We start from the raw sequence: 17204 nt of genomic DNA, 5'->3' as shown, positions 1-17204 counted from the left end.
GGAACCGGAAACTACAGTGGGCAGCAGAGGGCCCCCGATACCTCGGGATTCGTCTATATCACTCCCCAGTTGACCTATACGAAGGTAATCACTGCAGGGCGCTCGCGGGGATACGGTCCTCCATTGGATTCTGGCGGAACCTTCCGCTGGCCCCAATAGGCCGGGTAGCCTTGGCAAAGATGATTCTGGTCCCACGGCTATTATATTATTTCACTAACCTCCCAGTCATCCCACCTCGCTCCTTCTTCAGGGACTTGGATACACTCCTCAGCTCTTTAATATGGGGTAAAGGGCGGCATAGGATCGCGCTAGCAAAACTGAAGTTGCCCACGACACAAGGGGGGCTTGGTGCGCCGTCGTTTGAAGCCTACTTTCTAGCGTCGCAGCTCCAATGGCTCTCATATTGGACGGCAGACAGATATACACTCGAAACACATACAAACGCGGGTCGTATACCCATGCCAGAGCTGTGTCGTCTACTTCTGCCAGGATTCCGCCCTGCGTGTACCTACCCCCTACAAGTAGACATAGCCCGGAAGTGCATTCAGCGAATACACCGCATAGCGACAGATCGCCCCCCATACACACCATTACTGCCACTAGTCGGCTGGCCCAGACATAGGGGGTTCTTTACTCCTGCCACGCTTCGGGAGTGGACGTCTAGAGCCATTACCGAGGCGGAGGCACTGTTTGACGGGGGACAGCTCCGGCCATACCGACAGCTCATGTGCGCATATGACCTACCCCCTGGGCAGTTTCTGATTCACCGACAACTCCTTGGCTGCTACCGACCATACTCCGATCTCGCACTAGGGGAACCTCCCACCCACCCTGTTCTACACTCAATCTTGCGAATGGGATCGGGTCGCCATCTCACCACATGGCTATACAAATCAATCAGGGAACTGGCACCCCCACTGCTGGGATCTCTCCGGGTCCTCTGGGAGGAGGAAGCGGGGCGATCGTTTCATGATACCGAGTGGGACAGAGCGATAGAGTTCCCCAAAAAAGTTTCCAGGAACGCTCGGTTCAAAAACCTACAATTTCACATCCTACATAGGGCATTCCTAACGCCTGCGCGCCTCCAACGTTTTTTCCCCGACACGACCTTCCTTTGCCCTCGCTGTCAGGCAGGAGACGCAGACTTTTCCCACATGTTCTGGACCTGCCCGGGCATTCAGACCTACTGGTCATTTATCCACACGACGCTCGGGGATCTCACCGGACTGTCCCACCTGACTACTTGGGAGGGCTGTGCGCTCGGTATTCTGGGAGGGAGGAAACGACACAAAATACCAATGCGCTTTGTTTTCCTAGCCCACCTACTGGCCAAACGCTGTATAGCCATGCACTGGCGGGCCCCATCAGGTCCTCCGATCGCGGCATGGGTGGGGGCGGTTCTCAAATGGGCGGCGGCCGAGGAGGACACAATCAGGGAGGAGGAAGCCAAAGGTATGCGTAAGGTCCCAATCTCCCTAGAATGGGCGCTCCTGCTGCACCAATTTAGGCAGTCCCAGACTCCAGAGACCCCAGTGGCTGCCTTACACGCCCCAAGCGCCACACAACCTCACACCGCACAGGCTCCCGAGATAGGAGACCCCCCTCCACAACCCTCCGCGGTCCCCTTGGATGCATCGGGTCTGGCCCCCCCCTGTGGGGACGCTCCACAGCAACCCATAGCAGCCCGCATACACACTCCCTCCTAGGCGAATGGTAGCTGCATGATGGAGTAGGCAATAGCGGTCTCATAGTATACGCCTCACCCCAACGCTAAGCACCCCATGGCACCCCCCCAGTTCAGTTCTCCCCCCTAGTTTTTCTTTCACTGGCATAGACCTGCTATACCGCAGACCGCATTCACGCCAACCACGATGTAAATGTAATCCTGCAATCATTGATGGTCTACCCCACTGCGTATATGTTGCAGACATTGATGTGAAACATGATAAATGTACGTCTATATAACTAAATGCCAATAAAAAGAATTCTCAAAAAAAAAAAATCTCAGGACCAGCCGATCCGTCTTCTTCCGACGCCCACAATGCTGTCGAGGAACAGAGGTCAGGTACTCCTCCCCGACCCTCAGTCCCAACATTTACACGCATGGCTCCTGATTTCTTAGAATTCAAGGACCTGGACATCCCTCAAGACTGTAGGGACAGATTGACAAAATTGCGAGCTCACAGCATGATAAAAACTTACTGTCTAAAATGGAGACGTTTTTGCTGTTGGTGCGAAGCTAACCACGTTCACCCGGTGGAAGCTCCTGCGGAACAGATCCTCCCTTATTTGTTACATCTGGCAAGATCTGGGCTCTCTTTCTCTTCAGTCAAAGTCCATTTAGCTGCACTTTCCAGATTCAGAAAGGGTGCTCATCGTCCTTCTCTGTGTTCATCCTCTTTAATTAAGCAGTTCATGAAAGGACTTTTCTGGGAGTTTCCTCCAGTCAGGCTTCCTCCACCGGAGTGGGAACTCAACACGGCCTTAATGCAATTAATGAAACATCCATTCGAGCCTATCCACAAGGCTGAACTCAAATTCCTTACCTGGAAGGTTGCCTTACTTCTGGCTCTGTCACCTAGAATCCGACATTCATCCCTAAAGTACCGTCACAGTTTCATCTTAATGAACCTGTGAAGTTAAAGACTTTCTTTCCTAACCCATCTACTCCAGTGGAGCGAGCCTTACATTCTCTTGATATCAAGAGATGTCTCAAATTCTATCTTCAAAAGACAAAGAACCTTAGGAAGTCTGACCAGTTATTCGTTGCTTATGGCCAAGCTTCTCTGGGGAATGCAGTTACAAAATCCACTATTGCCAGATGGATAGCATCAACAATCCATTTCTGCCATGACAAAGCTCATAGACCATTGTTAAAGAAAGCCAAGGCCTATTCCACAAGAACAGTAGCAGCATCTACAGCATTGTTTGCTGGGGTGACTCTGGAGAATATCTGCCGTGCTGCAACATGGAAGAATGGCCACACTTTTACGAGACATTACTGCCTCCAATCTACGCATCAAGACTATGCAGCGGTCGGACAAGCTGTCCTACAACATCTTTTTCTTTGAGGCCGTTTCAGGTACCTTTTTTCCCACTTTTCACATGTTATATATGTCTATATGTATATATATCTTCTATCATGACAATGGCATTTTCTACAATAATGACATGTTTCACTTCAAATGTTATTGCACTACATGTTGCTTTTCCCTGTCTAGCTTGCATGTTTTGAATTTTAAGATTGGTTTTTCTTATACCTCTTATTAACGGGTTGTGGATGCAACTGGGAGTGTATCAGCACTAGTCTCCCACCATCCGCAAACGACTGTATACTTGGTATACTACTTGCTATTCTGATTCAGGCATGTGAATCTATGAAAGATACCCCAATACTGGATAAGAAAACAAGTTACTTACCTGTAACTACAGTTATCCAGTATTGGTATCTTTCATAGATTCACATGCACCCACCCTCCTCCCCGTAGTCAGTTCTCTGTTTTGGGACATTTACTTCCCACTTGTGCTAGGAAAATCTGAGGAGAACTGGCTCTGCTGAGAGGGTTCTAGACGGGTGCTGATGTCTGATTGGTTGGTACCAATTCTTTGGTTCTTTTTGCATAATGAGGTAGATAGGCTGCTAAGATCTAGGCCTTAGGCCTTTTCTTTGGGCCTACTACTACTACTAACACTTTTGGCACTACTTTTTTATTTACAGTGGGACTCCCGCCTCGGCGACGGGGAATGATTCAGGCATGTGAATCTATGAAAGATACCAATACTGGATAACTGTAGTTACAGGTAAGTAAGTTGTTTTCTTATCAGGCTTGTATCTAGGGGCTTCTCTCGTCAGGACAGTCCACGGAGTAGCCATGCGCTATATAAATCCCTCATTCATTCAAATGACGCAGCCATCTTGGAGTGGGATATTTGATCCTTGGTTATACCTTCCTCGAGACTCCGTGCATGATGGTGGCAGCGTGCCTGTGCACTCACTGGCTTTCTGGGAATTTAAGGTGTATTATGACGACATCAAGTATACATATGCACTATGGTGATAGTAACATGAAGATGGACGATGGGCCAGTGGGACGAAATGTCTGCCCATTAACAAATGCAAAATAACCTTTTCATATGTACAAAGGCCAATAATCGGTCACAATTTGCGATTTCTACCGGGTAGAAGTAGCAAATTACAAGTGCAATTTATGAAACGCAAATAGGGATTACCTATTTGCAATTCCTAAAGCACATGTACTAAGCATTTCCTAAATGCGAATTGGGCATTTAGGAAATGCTATTACCATAGACTCAAAGTTGATGGTAACCATATGCAAAATTTAAAAAATTCATTTTTTAATGTGAAATGAAGTGCACATATGCCCTCTTACATGAGCACCATGACTTTCGGGCTGCCTCCAGGAGGGCTGTAAGCCCAGAGGCATCCTTGGGTTTGAATTTCCTAAATTGCCATTTCCTATAAGGAAATCGCAATTTAGGAAATGCCAACCATATTCTATTTAGCCCATAGATGGGAATGCAATAGCATTTCCTAATTGCCATTTCCTAATAGTGATTCCTAATCTGTAGGAATCGCTACTAGGGAATCGCAAATTTTATACATACCATTTTGCTTTTCCTAAATAGCGATTCCTACGGAATCATTATTTAGGAAATGCAATATAAGAATTTTGTACATCTGGCCCTATGAAAGTTCAGTCGGTACCCCCAATTCTAAAATATGTCTTGTAACCAGTTGTGCATTTCTGCATTTTTGTTTAGTCCCTTTTTTTATTGTTTCCAATTTCATGATACATTCACTTTCTCACTGTCTTATTTTTAGTTCACGATTACCACGCCTTGAGTGTGGTTTGATTTGTTGTAGTCCAAAGAATGGAAACATTTTATTGTGAGGTGTTTCTAGTTAAAGTGCTCCATTAAAGAAGGGACTATGTCAGGGTCATTGATGTTTCTGTAGTGCTCCGGTATCCTGCTTCTGAGTAGTCTGATAGTTCTACCCACATAAAGTTTACAACATGGCATTGTATGATGTAAATTACAGATGTGATATTGCAGTTTATCCAGTCTGGGATTGAGATTTAATGCCTAGTTTATAGATGTTGCAGTTAGGACATGTATAGAACCCCGCTGGTTTATCCAGAAAGGTGTTTATTTATTCTCCTATCAGTGAATTTGGACTTGCATAATAGGTCTTTCAGATTCATAGCATGGCAGATGCCAATTTGTGGAAAGGTGTTAATGGAGGGATTATTGGTCAGTAGGTGCCAATGGCGTCTTATAATTTTTCTGATGTCATTATGAAAGTCAGTCAGGAAGCTTATGACATTTTGTGGCCCATATAGATGATTTTGAGATAAATGTTTTTGTCTTTTTCATTTTTTTTCAGCCTGTAGTTGGTTTCTCTCATAGCCCCTTTCCTCCAGCCATTCCATCAGTTAATTTGCTGCTGTTATTTACGTGTCGTTTTCACTAGTTACATTTGTAATTCTCTATTTGGGATATTTTTTAGGGTACTTTGAGGGTGACAATTTTCTGTACTTAGATTGGAATTAGCTGCTCTCTTTTTTTCTGATATACAGAAAGACGGGAGAGGCAATGCTATAATGACCAAAGAGTTAATCTCTTTCATTCATCACAGACGATGACAGAATAAATGATTTCTGTAGCCGGAAATGTTCTTAGTCTTTTTTCATTTCAGTTTTGTATGTATAGCAGCAAAACAGCCAACGCGTTTCACCCTTTCAGGCTTATTCAGGGCAACTATAATGCAACTTCGGCTCGGAGTTTCCCGATACTCATTCTAGACACTTTCAAATCTTAGGATATACACTTTTATAATTTAGTATCAGAGTTACTGTAGGTACATATTCTGGTCCACGTTCCTCTTTCCAATTCAGCGGGTCCTACTACCACACCAATAATTGAATGTGCTCAATCGCCCAATCTTTCAAAATCAAAAAGTTGTCCTTCTTGGTAAGTCAAAGGACCTCGAGTAATAGACCGTAATGGCGGCGCTCAATCGCTACCCCTATTCAGCGTGGAGACTCCTCTTTCATACACAGGTCCGGCGTACTCTTTTTTTTTCTATAGAGAAGGTTTGGATTTTGCCATTTTTGATGTGGATCGTGATGTCCAGGAAATAGGTTTCTATAATAGAAAAATGGGATGTGGTCCTGATGTTCCATCAATTGGTGTTAATCTTCTCAATATATTTTTTAAGGTAGTTTCAGGGCCCCACCAGATGCAGAGTATATCATCAATATGTCTGCCCCAGAATATTATATGGAGAGTTTATTCCTTAAGTTGGTTGCCCAGTTCCAAAATTTCTTAACTTCTCTCATAAAAATACAGATGTAGGGTAGTGTGAATTTGGCTCCTATTGCTGTTCCCTGTATGTGTAAGTAGTATTCCTGGTTGAAGCTGGAGGTGTTATTCAGTAGGCAGAATGATATCGTTTTATATTGTTTGATGCCATTAAATGTGCTGGTTTTGGTGCCAAGTGCCATCCGGACTGCATTGATCGATCCTGTCTGTATATTGTTTGAAGGTGTATAGACACACGGCATCTCTAGTAGTTAGTATGTAATCTTCCTCCGTTATGATGTACTAGGGGACAGCGAAGAATCGAACTGAAGGCACAACCCCCTTCCAAGGGAATAACAGAGGGAATGGTCACTAGAATGAAAGTGTGTGACACGTCAAATCTGGGTCTTATAAGGGGGTGGAGGGAGGCTCAGCATTACAAATACGATTTAGTCCAACTGTGCAAAATGCATTGCACTGTGCCTTTAAAATCAATAAGAGAGTAAAAAAAAAAAAGAGAACTCACTGCATAACAGTACATTGGAATTGTTAAAAGTTCATTTTTTTATGGAAACCTTTGCCTCACATTCACGTTGATACGCGTACTTCAGTATTCTCCTGATTAACAATGCCTGATTCATGTAGATAAGAAAAAGTTTATTTTCACAATAAGTACAATAACAATATGGATTGATGATTTCAAACTTTACTACCAAGTTTCATTGGTTTTCTTTATGAATAATTTGTCTTAAATGGGGCTGTTGCTGATCTGACACCATTTAATTTGAAAAAGATGTAGATGAAAGTATTTTTAAAGAGGGTAATCTGTTTTTAAATTCTACCTGGAGATAAAAAACCCAGAAAGTTCTGTCTTTAGATAGGCAACTTTACACTTTTGTGGGTTTTCCCTGCAAGGTATGATTTTTTGGGGATTTTGCACACAGATGAGGAGATGTATTGTTCATGAATTTAACGGAGAAGGTGAATCGGTATTTCAGGTAAGTATTGTTTTATTCTTCAGTATTGAAGGGTAGTTTTCACCAGACCATTCCTAGCATCCCCTCTATTTCATCGGTTTTGCCGTCCTTTGCTGTTAGAGGGAAAATGAGACTAAATCAGCAGTGATAGGCAGAGTTCAAGTGGACAGCAGGATCCAATTGGCCACTAGTACTCCAATATCTCACAGTAGCCTCTCGTATCATTGTGGCAAGTTGTTGGTTTTGCATTTAGTTGCCCATAATCAAGAACTAACGCTGGTACAAACTTTACTGTGCTATAACAAAGGCATGGTACATTAATGATTTTCAAGCAGTACTACCCTCACTAGAGTATCTAGGTGATGCCAGAATGTAAAAAAGCACCCTTTTTTGCAGAAGCCCCCTCCACTGTTTGCCCCTATTTGGATTACTAGATGCTGGTTTTCAACTCTGACAGTGCACTGAAGCCTGCTAACCAGGCCTCAGTGCCACTGTTCTCTCCCTAAGCCCACCTGGTTTGGTTTGCGGGTAGTGAAGTCGATGCTCCTACAATATCAAAATATTTTCACCCACCCGTGATAGTGTACTATCATACCATATCAAAAGAACATCCTTCACTGTTATGCTCACCTCCGTATCTATGGTGGCCATCTTATAATGTGTTCTCGCGTTCTAGTCCCCAAGTGGTAGCGGACTGTGGACTGCCCACATGCCGAACACGATGTCAGTGAATAACGAACATAAAAAGTGCTCTCTTTCACTAGTATTAATCGCACCTAAAACTAGTTTTGCCCCAGCTAACTTGCTTAACAAAATGGATGCAAACTTCTGTGATCACATGTACGTCAATCTTTAAACTAGAAGCTGTCAACCCACATAATGCTGACCCTTGTTTAATTTCGCCGTACCATCGTTAGTACAATCGAGGCTCCATCGTTCAGAGGAGACGTATTCACATATATATATATCAAAATCTGTAATAACCATCAGGGAGCATGTACATAGGACTCCAAGTACACAGTGGAAGTCTTGTTATACCATCATTCACGAATATTCCACCAAGTCGTGTTTAATTTCCTCATGTGCAGCTGAAAACAGACCAGACCATATACCACATAGTCAATGAGATGTTTCATTATTATGTACTGCTCTTATATAGCAACACGGTTCATCTGGTGGATCAATGGAAGCAAATTGATAAACAACCTGCATGAAACCCTTTTGATCCATTCATCTTCTAGCTATGTTTCTAGGATGATGATATCAATGCTGTACTCTAGATCAATATTACACGTGTCCTGGCCTTACTGAGGGATCAGATATGCATCAAGAGGCAAACCTGTCTATCGGTTTCCTCGATTTCATGTAAGCCCTTGCTGACTGAATCAAGAATGTGTAACCATTTTCATTCCCTGGTGTTCAGTTTGGACTCCATATCCCCTCCTCGCGAGTCCCGCAATACCTTTTCAAGGGCCCACCGCCTTAGGTTATCTACAGGATGTTTCTGTTGGCGAAAATGTCCCACCAATGGTGCTCCTTGACTCCCTCATCTGATCCGGCTACAATATTGCAAGATAACGTTTTTTAATGTTTTGCTTCGTCAGTCCTACATAGATTTTATTGCAGGGACATTTTATCGCATATATGACTTCCTTTGTGTTGCAGTTAGTGTAGTGACCTGCCCAGAGTAGTCTAATTGCTTGCCCTCAGTAGCAAGTTTACAAGCCTCACAGTGTCCACATTTAAAATGCCCTGCAAGCGGGAGTAGATTCAATTGTGTACCTATGTTGGTAGTTCTCTAAGTTCTCAAAAAGGAACTCACCACATGGTCACGGATGTTCTTGTTCCTTTTAAATGCAAAAATTGGTTGTTCTGGCATATCAGTTTTTGTAGCGACCAAATTCCAATATTTATTAATGATTTTCTTGATCGCGTTACTCTTGGTGTTAAAAGAAGTCACGCAAACTAACTTGTTCATGGTGTCCTCTCTTGGTTTAATTTCCAGTAGGCTCTCCCTAGTGCAGTACAACGCTCTTTTCCTGGCCCTTAGCACAGACCCCTGGGATAGCCACGTTCAACAAGGAATTGTAACAATGTAGCACTTTCTTGAAAGAAATCTGCACTGCGCTAGCAGTTGCGTCTCGACCTCAAAAACTGCCCGTACGGAAGATTGTCTCCTAGGCTTCTTGGATGGTGAGAGTCATACTTGAGTAATGTGTTCCTCTATGTAGGTTTTCTGTATAGAGTAGTATATATTCTGGAATCTTCTATTGTAAGTGATATATCCAGAAAACTGATTGTCTCTCTAAGAGCTGTGTCAAAAATGTACTTGTCTTACGACTATTTTCCCTTGCTCACTTAAGGATTAACCTCAAAAGAATATATGGTTTGTCTTTTACTTATCAAGACCTGAAGAAGTCCCAAGAGGGACGAAACGCGTTGGAAGATATCTCTACATTGTTTTGTTATGGACATGAACATCCTTTCACCAATCAATTATTTGCTCTTTTGAGTGCAGGACCACTTTTATTCAAATTTTTGTAGGAAGGTTGTGTACCATTCCTTTGAGGACGCATGAAGGTCACGTCCTGGTTCCACTGCACCTAGTTCTAATCAAAATATTATAGCCACCATACGCCATAATGACTGGTGCAGGGTATTGCTGACCTGACCTTTTTCTTGTGCTCTTACATTATCGAGCATAGTTACGTTGTAGTCTCATCCTGTTACAGCTACTCCTCTGATTCTTTTCCCGATTCCTAGAGTCATGAATACTAACCTTGTGTTTCAGAAATGATGACCTCATTGCTTTGCATCTCCACACTAACTCACTAGATGGAGGAGGGGTGTCATCAGGTACCTACATTGAGTCTAGGCTTATATATAGGATCAAGGGAAGATCACAATCATACATAACTATAGTGAATGAGGTCTGTTTAATTATAGGAGGAGGTTTTGAGGAATTTGGGTGACCAGACGAAGGGCTTGTAGACCCTATTGTCCAGATGTCTTCAGTTTTCTCTTCCTTCCCCTCTTCCTGATTGGTAGGTTTGACTTTGACCTGTGTTGGGTCCTGTCTGACGGGGAGGTTGGGACTAGTCCTCGCCACCTGCACTCACTCCTGTGAAAAAAACAAGTGAGATCCTGACAGTCTCCCCGCCCCCAGGCACATTTGCACCATGGCAGGTGGGAAAATTGGGTATTCAAGAGGTGTACATCCCCCAGAAAGCTAGCCACACCTCTAAGGTTAGCTACCTAGTCTGTACAGCCTAGGAAGACTTCTGCCATTTTTAAAAGTGGTAGAATTGAGGGTTCTGGGTAGAACAGTTGACCCACACCCCAGAATGTGGTCACCTCAGGCGGCGGATTAGCCGCTGGGGCTAGTAGCCCATTGGTCAAATGCACCCACACCCCTAAAGCCCCCAAATCTAGGAGTTAAGGGCTACCCGTAACACCATCACCTCATTCTGATCTGACTTGCAACAAAGGGCACAAGAAGAGACAAGAGTCTGTGACAACAGTAGCTGCACAAACCAAAGGCGTGATACCCTGTACCTGTGGCAACCTTCCTGGAACTGCACGACTGTGGCTTGTCCTGGCTCTGTACCTTTATGGAACTTCACAAAACCTTCATCCGATGTCAGCAGTGGCTTCGTTGTCTACATTTTTGCACCCGGTTCCCCACCAGCACTGTGTAAGCGGTAAAACCAGCTCCCCCACGGCTCCTGCTTCAGCACCAAGGAAAGTCAGGACAACTCTGCATCTGGGCTTCTCATGCCAGGTATAATTGAACTGACTGTCATGGCTTGGTACTGGGGCCCGCATCTCCTTTATCTTCCTTGGATTCAACGCAACTCAACCTGCAAGTAACTTATTGTCACTAGTGCTTTTTCCCATTGACAGCAATATTAAAGATTTGCAGTACTGTTGTGCACTGATTTAAATGTATTTCTAAAATCTATTACTCAGGTTATAGTTATCTGATTGACTTAGTTTTGGTGTCTAAATTTATATAAGAATCTACTTAGTTTATAAAGTGGTGTAAAACTTCTTTCCAGTCATTTCAATTACTTATCGTCCATGTTGGTACTCTGAAATGCTTAACATGTTCCTTTAGTAAAACCTGACTGCTCTGGATTTAATATTGTGAATCCAAGGACCATCTTTAGGTATTGTGAGAGTACTGCAGGGTGAAGCCTAACCAGCATCACCACATCATACTCCACCTTCCTATAAAGAAACAACATTTACTTCTCAAAGTAGACTTTAAGTAAGATAAACCTGACGTAGTTTGTATTATAATATTGTTTAAATATATATATTAATATAGTGATGACTTAAAAAACAAAAAGCCCCCTGTGCTTCACAGATTCCGTTAAAAAAAAGTCTCCTATCCCAGTTTTAATTGGGGTGGAAAACCAAAATGTTGGCTCATTTGACATTCGAACAACAGATACTATACCAGCAAAATAATGATTAAAAAATATATACTATTATGTGAAATTATTCTGATGGGCTCCTTCAGGTGATCAAGTGTTTTATACTCTGAAATGTTGGATCTGCATGAGGCTCGTTTGTGGTCTTGTTTTTGTATGATACAAGAGTCCCTTTATTAATCATTTAGACATATAGCAGACTTTTCCCTCACTTTTGATCTCCTCCATACCCGCATGCCCATAGGCTACTTTTGTATCTTTCTATTTTTTGGTTTAATGGACCACCTTTTTTAGTGCCAGGTATACTCAGTATTGTAATTACAAAAAAAAACACGTACCCTTTCTGTGATAAACTTTGAGTGTGATGTACTGGAGAGTTAGTGTATTTGTTTTTATTGAGCCAAAATGTATATATAGTAAAGATTTTCATAGCTATTTTCTTTTTTTACAATATTTGTTACAATATTTCTTTTATCTTTACATTAGGGAAACTGGAGAAAGTACGAGAAAACCAGTCCCTCGAAATTTAATGGAATCTGCAGAGTATATAAAGGCATTGACAGCTTCGCTAAATGCACAAGACTTCCGTGTCAGAATGGATGGAATTAGAAATCTCTTGACGGACTGTGAAACTAACCAAGACCTTGTTGTTACAAATATTGTAAAGGTAATGCAGTATGCTCAGCTATAACATCACAGTTAAAGTTTTGCTTTGTGTGTAAATTACAAAGCAATTTTTCTAAAGTTTTCCATACTATTGGCATAGGTTATTTTTTGAGTCATCAGAATTCCATGTTTGGAGGGTAAAAGCTCTACATTCATTGAGAAATTGCTATAAATATGGTAATTACTGTCATTCTTTTCTTGTTCCTCAACTGGAAGGAAAGCCATGCTTGTAGAAGTAAGAAACACAGACTGTGGGCCATGCTAATCCCGTCCACCTTTTGCTTAGCATGCTAATTTCTTATATTGACACTGTGGTAACGTAAGAAGCTAATCTATCAATCAATCAATCAATCAAAGCATTTATATAGCGCACTACTCACCCAGAGGGTGTCAAGGCGCTGGGGGAGGGGGGTCCGCTACTGCTCGAACAGCCAGGTCTTGAGTTGCTTCCTGAAGGCGAGGTGGTCCTGGGTCAGGCGGAGGTGGGTCGGGAGGGAGTTCCATGTCTTGGCTGCGAGGTAGGAGAAGGACCGTCCCCCTGCGGTGGCTCTTCGGATGCGGGGGACGGCGGCGAGGGCGTGGCCGGTCGATCGAAGCTGGCGTTTGGGAGCGTAGAAGTTGAGGCGGCTGTTGAGGTATCCTGGGCCTTGGTTGTGTAGGGCTTTGTGTGCGTGGGTGAGGAGTCGGAAGGTGATTCTCTTGTTGACCGGGAGCCAGTGCAGGTCTCTCAGGTGTCCGGAGATGTGGCTGCGACGGGGGATGTCCAGGATGAGTCGTGCTGAGGCGTTCTGGATCCTCTGGAGTCTCTTCTGGAGTTTGGCGGTGGTTCCGGCGTAGAGGGAGTTGCCGTAGTCCAGACGGCTGGTGACGAGGGCCTGGGTGACCGTCTTCCTGGTCTCGGTGGGGATCCACCGGAAGATCTTGCGTAGCATGCGCAGGATGTTGAAGCACGACGAGGAGACGGCGTTGACTTGTCTGGTCATGGAGAGGGAGGAGTCCAGGATGAAGCCCAGGTTGCGTGCGTGGTCTGTTGGTTTGGGTGCGCTGCCTAGGGCGGGGGGCCACCAGGAGTCGTCCCAGGCGGAGGGTGAGGATCCCAGGATGAGGACTTCCGTCATGTCCGAGTTCAGTTTCAGGTGGCTGTTCTTCATCCATTCGGCTACCTCTTTCATCCCTTCGTGAAGGTTGGCTCTGGCGGTGGCGGGGTCGTTGGTGAGGGAGAGAATCAGCTGGGTGTTGTCGGCGTAGGAGATGATGTTGAGGTTGTGCTGGCGTGCGATGTCTGCGAGGGGGCTCATGTAGACGTTGAAGAGGGTTGGACTGAGCGAGGAGCCTTGAGGAACGCCGCAGATGACTTCGGTGGCTTCAGATCTGAACGGGGGGAGGCGGACTCTCTGTGTCCTTCCGGCGAGGAAGGAGATGATCCACTCCAGTGCCTTCTCCTGGATTCCGACGTTACTGAGTCGCTGCACTAGTGTACGGTGGCAGACAGTGTCGAAGGCCGCGGAGAGGTCTAGGAGGATGAGGGCTGCTGTTTCTCCGTTGTCAAGCAGTGCTCGGATGTCATCGGTGGCTGCGATCAGGGCGGTCTCGGTGCTGTGGTTGGCCCGGAAGCCAGACTGCGTGAGGTCGAGGGAACCGTTTGTCTCGAGGAAGGCGGCCAGCTGCTTGTTGACGGTCTTCTCGATGACTTTTACAGGAAACGGGAGCAGCGAGATGGGGCGGTAGTTCTTGAGGTCGGTGGGGTCGGCTGATGGCTTCTTTAGTAGAGCGCTGAGTTCGGCGTGCTTCCAGCTCTCTGGGAAGGTAGCGGTGTCGAAGGAGGTGTTGATGGTGTCCCGCAGGTGGGGCGCGATGACAGCGTCGGCCTTGTTGAAGACGTGGTGAGGGCAGGGGTCGGTAGGAGATCCGGAGTGGATGGAGTTCATCGTGCGGACGGTGTCTTCGGTGCTGATCGGGGTCCAGGCGCGGAGGGTGGTGGTGGGGGGCGGTGGTTCGGTTGTGGCGTGCGTCGGTTGAGTGCTGAAGCTGTTGTGTATGTCCGCGATCTTGTTGTGGAAGTAGGAGGCGAGGGAGTTGCAGAGGTCTTGCGAAGGGGTGATGTCGTTGTTTCCGGCGTTGGGGTTGGAGAGCTCTTTAACGATGTTGAAGAGTTCCTTGCTGTTGTGTGCATTGTTGTCCAGTCGTTCCTTGAATGCGGTTTTCTTGGTGGCGTGGATGAGTTGGTGGTGTTTTCGGGTGGCGAGCTTGAGGGCAGTCATGTTGTCCGGTGTTGGGTCTCTGCGCCAGGTTCTCTCGAGGGCTCGGCAGTTCTTCTTGGAGCTCTTGAGTTCGTCGGTGAACCATGGGGCTTTCTTGCTACCGGGTCTGCTAGGCGGGGTCATCAGAGGGGCGAGGTCGTCTGCGGAGTTGCTGATCCACTTCGCGAGGTTGGTGGCCGCCTGGCTTGGGTTCGTTGCGCTGGTGGGAGGGTTCATGCTCTACCTCACATATTCCTGTGTGAAGGTCTACTTTGCATCTTGGTTTTTGTTAATTCTGACTCTGTTTTATGGCAGGCGGTGAAGTTATCCATGCAGTCAATCCTTTTTCTGCACCAAGGAAAGTATACCTCTGTTGTCCAATTCAGACCAGCTGTTTTAGATTAATCGCTTGCAAGCCCCTCAAACATAATGGTTTAGGGAACAAGGAAGCAGTAAATCAGCACTTGTCCTAGGCTTACCTGCTAACTTGTATCACCAGCTGGAGCAAGTGCTTCCTTGGCCACTGTTTTTCATTTACTTATAATGGCACTTTTGTTTCACTATTTTTAGGATTACCTCGTACTTTGCATCAGAAATTCAATTGTGATTTATAGCATTTGAAGTCCTAGAGTAAATGTTGCCTAATTTTGCATGGTAACCACATAACCTCATCTAGTTTTGTTTTGGTATTTGGTGATAATTGGTTCAAGATTTCATAGTTTACTTCATAGTATTTTAATACACTATTATGTACAAGAATTTAGTGAATAAAAAGAACCTTCATATAGTGATACTCTGAAAAACAACACAGTCCCTGCCTTCCCCGATCCACTGCCTAAAAAAAAATCCAGCAGCTCAATTGGAGCCTCACTGCAAGTATGTTACTAAGCTTTAAAGCAACATGGGTTAAGTTCACAAGGATCATATGTTTAATGTCTTAAATGTAGTTATTTTTCCTTGCAATAAAACCAATGACTGGGTTTTCCGTTCATTTACTTATTTTGAAACACCACATTTTTCCACATTGCGGTGAAATTAGCACCAAGATTGTAGCATAATTTTATTACATACACTGATAAATGGATCTTTCAGTTTCAGCGGGTGCATTTTCCCTGGAGTAACAGTCTGACTGTACATGGTTCATTCAAGTATTCATGCTTGATGCCGGTTCATGCCTTACCATTAGGTACCTGTACATTTTCCTCCCCGTAAACCAACTTGACATCGATTCACTTGCAGCTCACAATTTACCTTTAATACTGATCTGAAATTCATACTGGAATTGTAGCATAATCTGTTGTCCTACATGAAGACACCCCATTCTCGGGTGTTTACACACAATCCGTCTCATTCCTGCTGAATGACGTTCACTTATTCAGTGTTAGATCATTTATCCCTTTCCCTATATGTGTATCCTTAGCCTCATCTTAACTACCCTTAAATGGAGCTGTATCGTCACTGGTTGTCCCATCAAGGGCACTTGTCATCGAAGTGACTGATAAATTGTGATTAAAGCTTATGGAGCTCAGTCTATTTGTTCTCATCGCCACCATAGTTATAAACGCTGTTTCAGATGAGCCCATTTCCTATTTATAGTGACTTGGCTAATAATATTTAGATAGCTGCAAAATGGCACTCCTGCATCATCCTGATCCTCAACGCCCCCCAAAAAAACTTCAAAGCGCATGTCTGCAGTATTATTAAAAATGTGGGCTGGGGGCGTGGCCGGGCAAGATGGCCGAACAGACGTAGCCTGTCTCGTCTCCTGGTCCGCACGCTGTCCTGGCGAGGAAAGAAGCAGCTGCGGCAGCAAAGCCACACCGCAAATGGCATCTACGGGTGCATGAAGGTGTGAGGCATCGGCAATGACTACTTAACTGCGCTGATTACCGCGATAACTGCCGTATTGGATTTCGGCACCTTGGTGGGGGAAGGCACTGCCGGTCAAGATGGCGGCGCGGCTCCTGTGGCGACAAGAGTCCTTTCCGACTCTACATCGGAGGTGAGGTCGCTGCAACTCCCATACGAAGAGCGGAATAGTGCTTACTGTAGCGGATGGCCCGGGGGCACCAGCGGCGGCGTAATTAGTTCCCGAACCCGGCTCGTTTTGGAGTGTGCCTGACGTTAAAATGGCGGCCGTGCTCCGCTGAATGGTGGCGCTTTTTCGCGCTCACAGCTGAATACTCGGCGCTGCTTGATGTCTCCGCTTCAGAGGGCTCCCTAAGCGCTGCCAGCAGAGCCTCCCCTACACTGGCTGTCGTGAGGCCGGCGCTTTTAGGCAAACACGCGGAAGACTTGAGGGGCAGCTGCTCGCCACTGCCAGACATCGTCAGGCCTGCACATCTCCCCCTGGGTGTAGGAATCATCAGCGCCAGTTCACCGTTACCTGCGAGTCGCGCACTGGCAACCCTCCCCACCACAGGCCGGCATTTCGCTACCCCCGTTACAGTGCCTCCATTCTGGCTCCATCTGGCTGTGGGAACATTGTCTCAGGGCTCTCTTCCTTATCAGAGGTTTAGCCACTCACTTGAGTGCCATGCCTTCATGTACCACCGGTGGTC

General features: G+C 45.3%; 1 protein-coding gene across 2 annotated transcripts in view; it reads left to right on the top strand.

Moving 5' to 3' along the window:
* Positions 1–17204, top strand: part of TOGARAM1 (TOG array regulator of axonemal microtubules 1) — an 846610-nt gene that overhangs the window by 702051 nt on the left and 127355 nt on the right. For both annotated transcript variants that reach the window (XR_014968891.1, XM_085626936.1), the window contains exon 19: positions 12224–12404. Coding sequence is in view for 1 of the 2 variants with exons in the window: in XM_085626936.1 (XP_085483062.1) it covers positions 12224–12404 (181 nt within the window). In the remaining variant the exon portion in view is untranslated. The remainder of the gene's footprint in view (positions 1–12223; positions 12405–17204) is intronic.

Source organism: Triturus cristatus, chromosome 9 (genome assembly GCF_964204655.1).
Source record: "Triturus cristatus chromosome 9, aTriCri1.1, whole genome shotgun sequence".
NCBI classification, from domain to species: domain Eukaryota; kingdom Metazoa; phylum Chordata; class Amphibia; order Caudata; family Salamandridae; genus Triturus; species Triturus cristatus.
The sequence above is the reverse complement of the archived record's forward strand: the minus strand, read 5'-3'. Positions and strand labels throughout refer to the sequence as shown.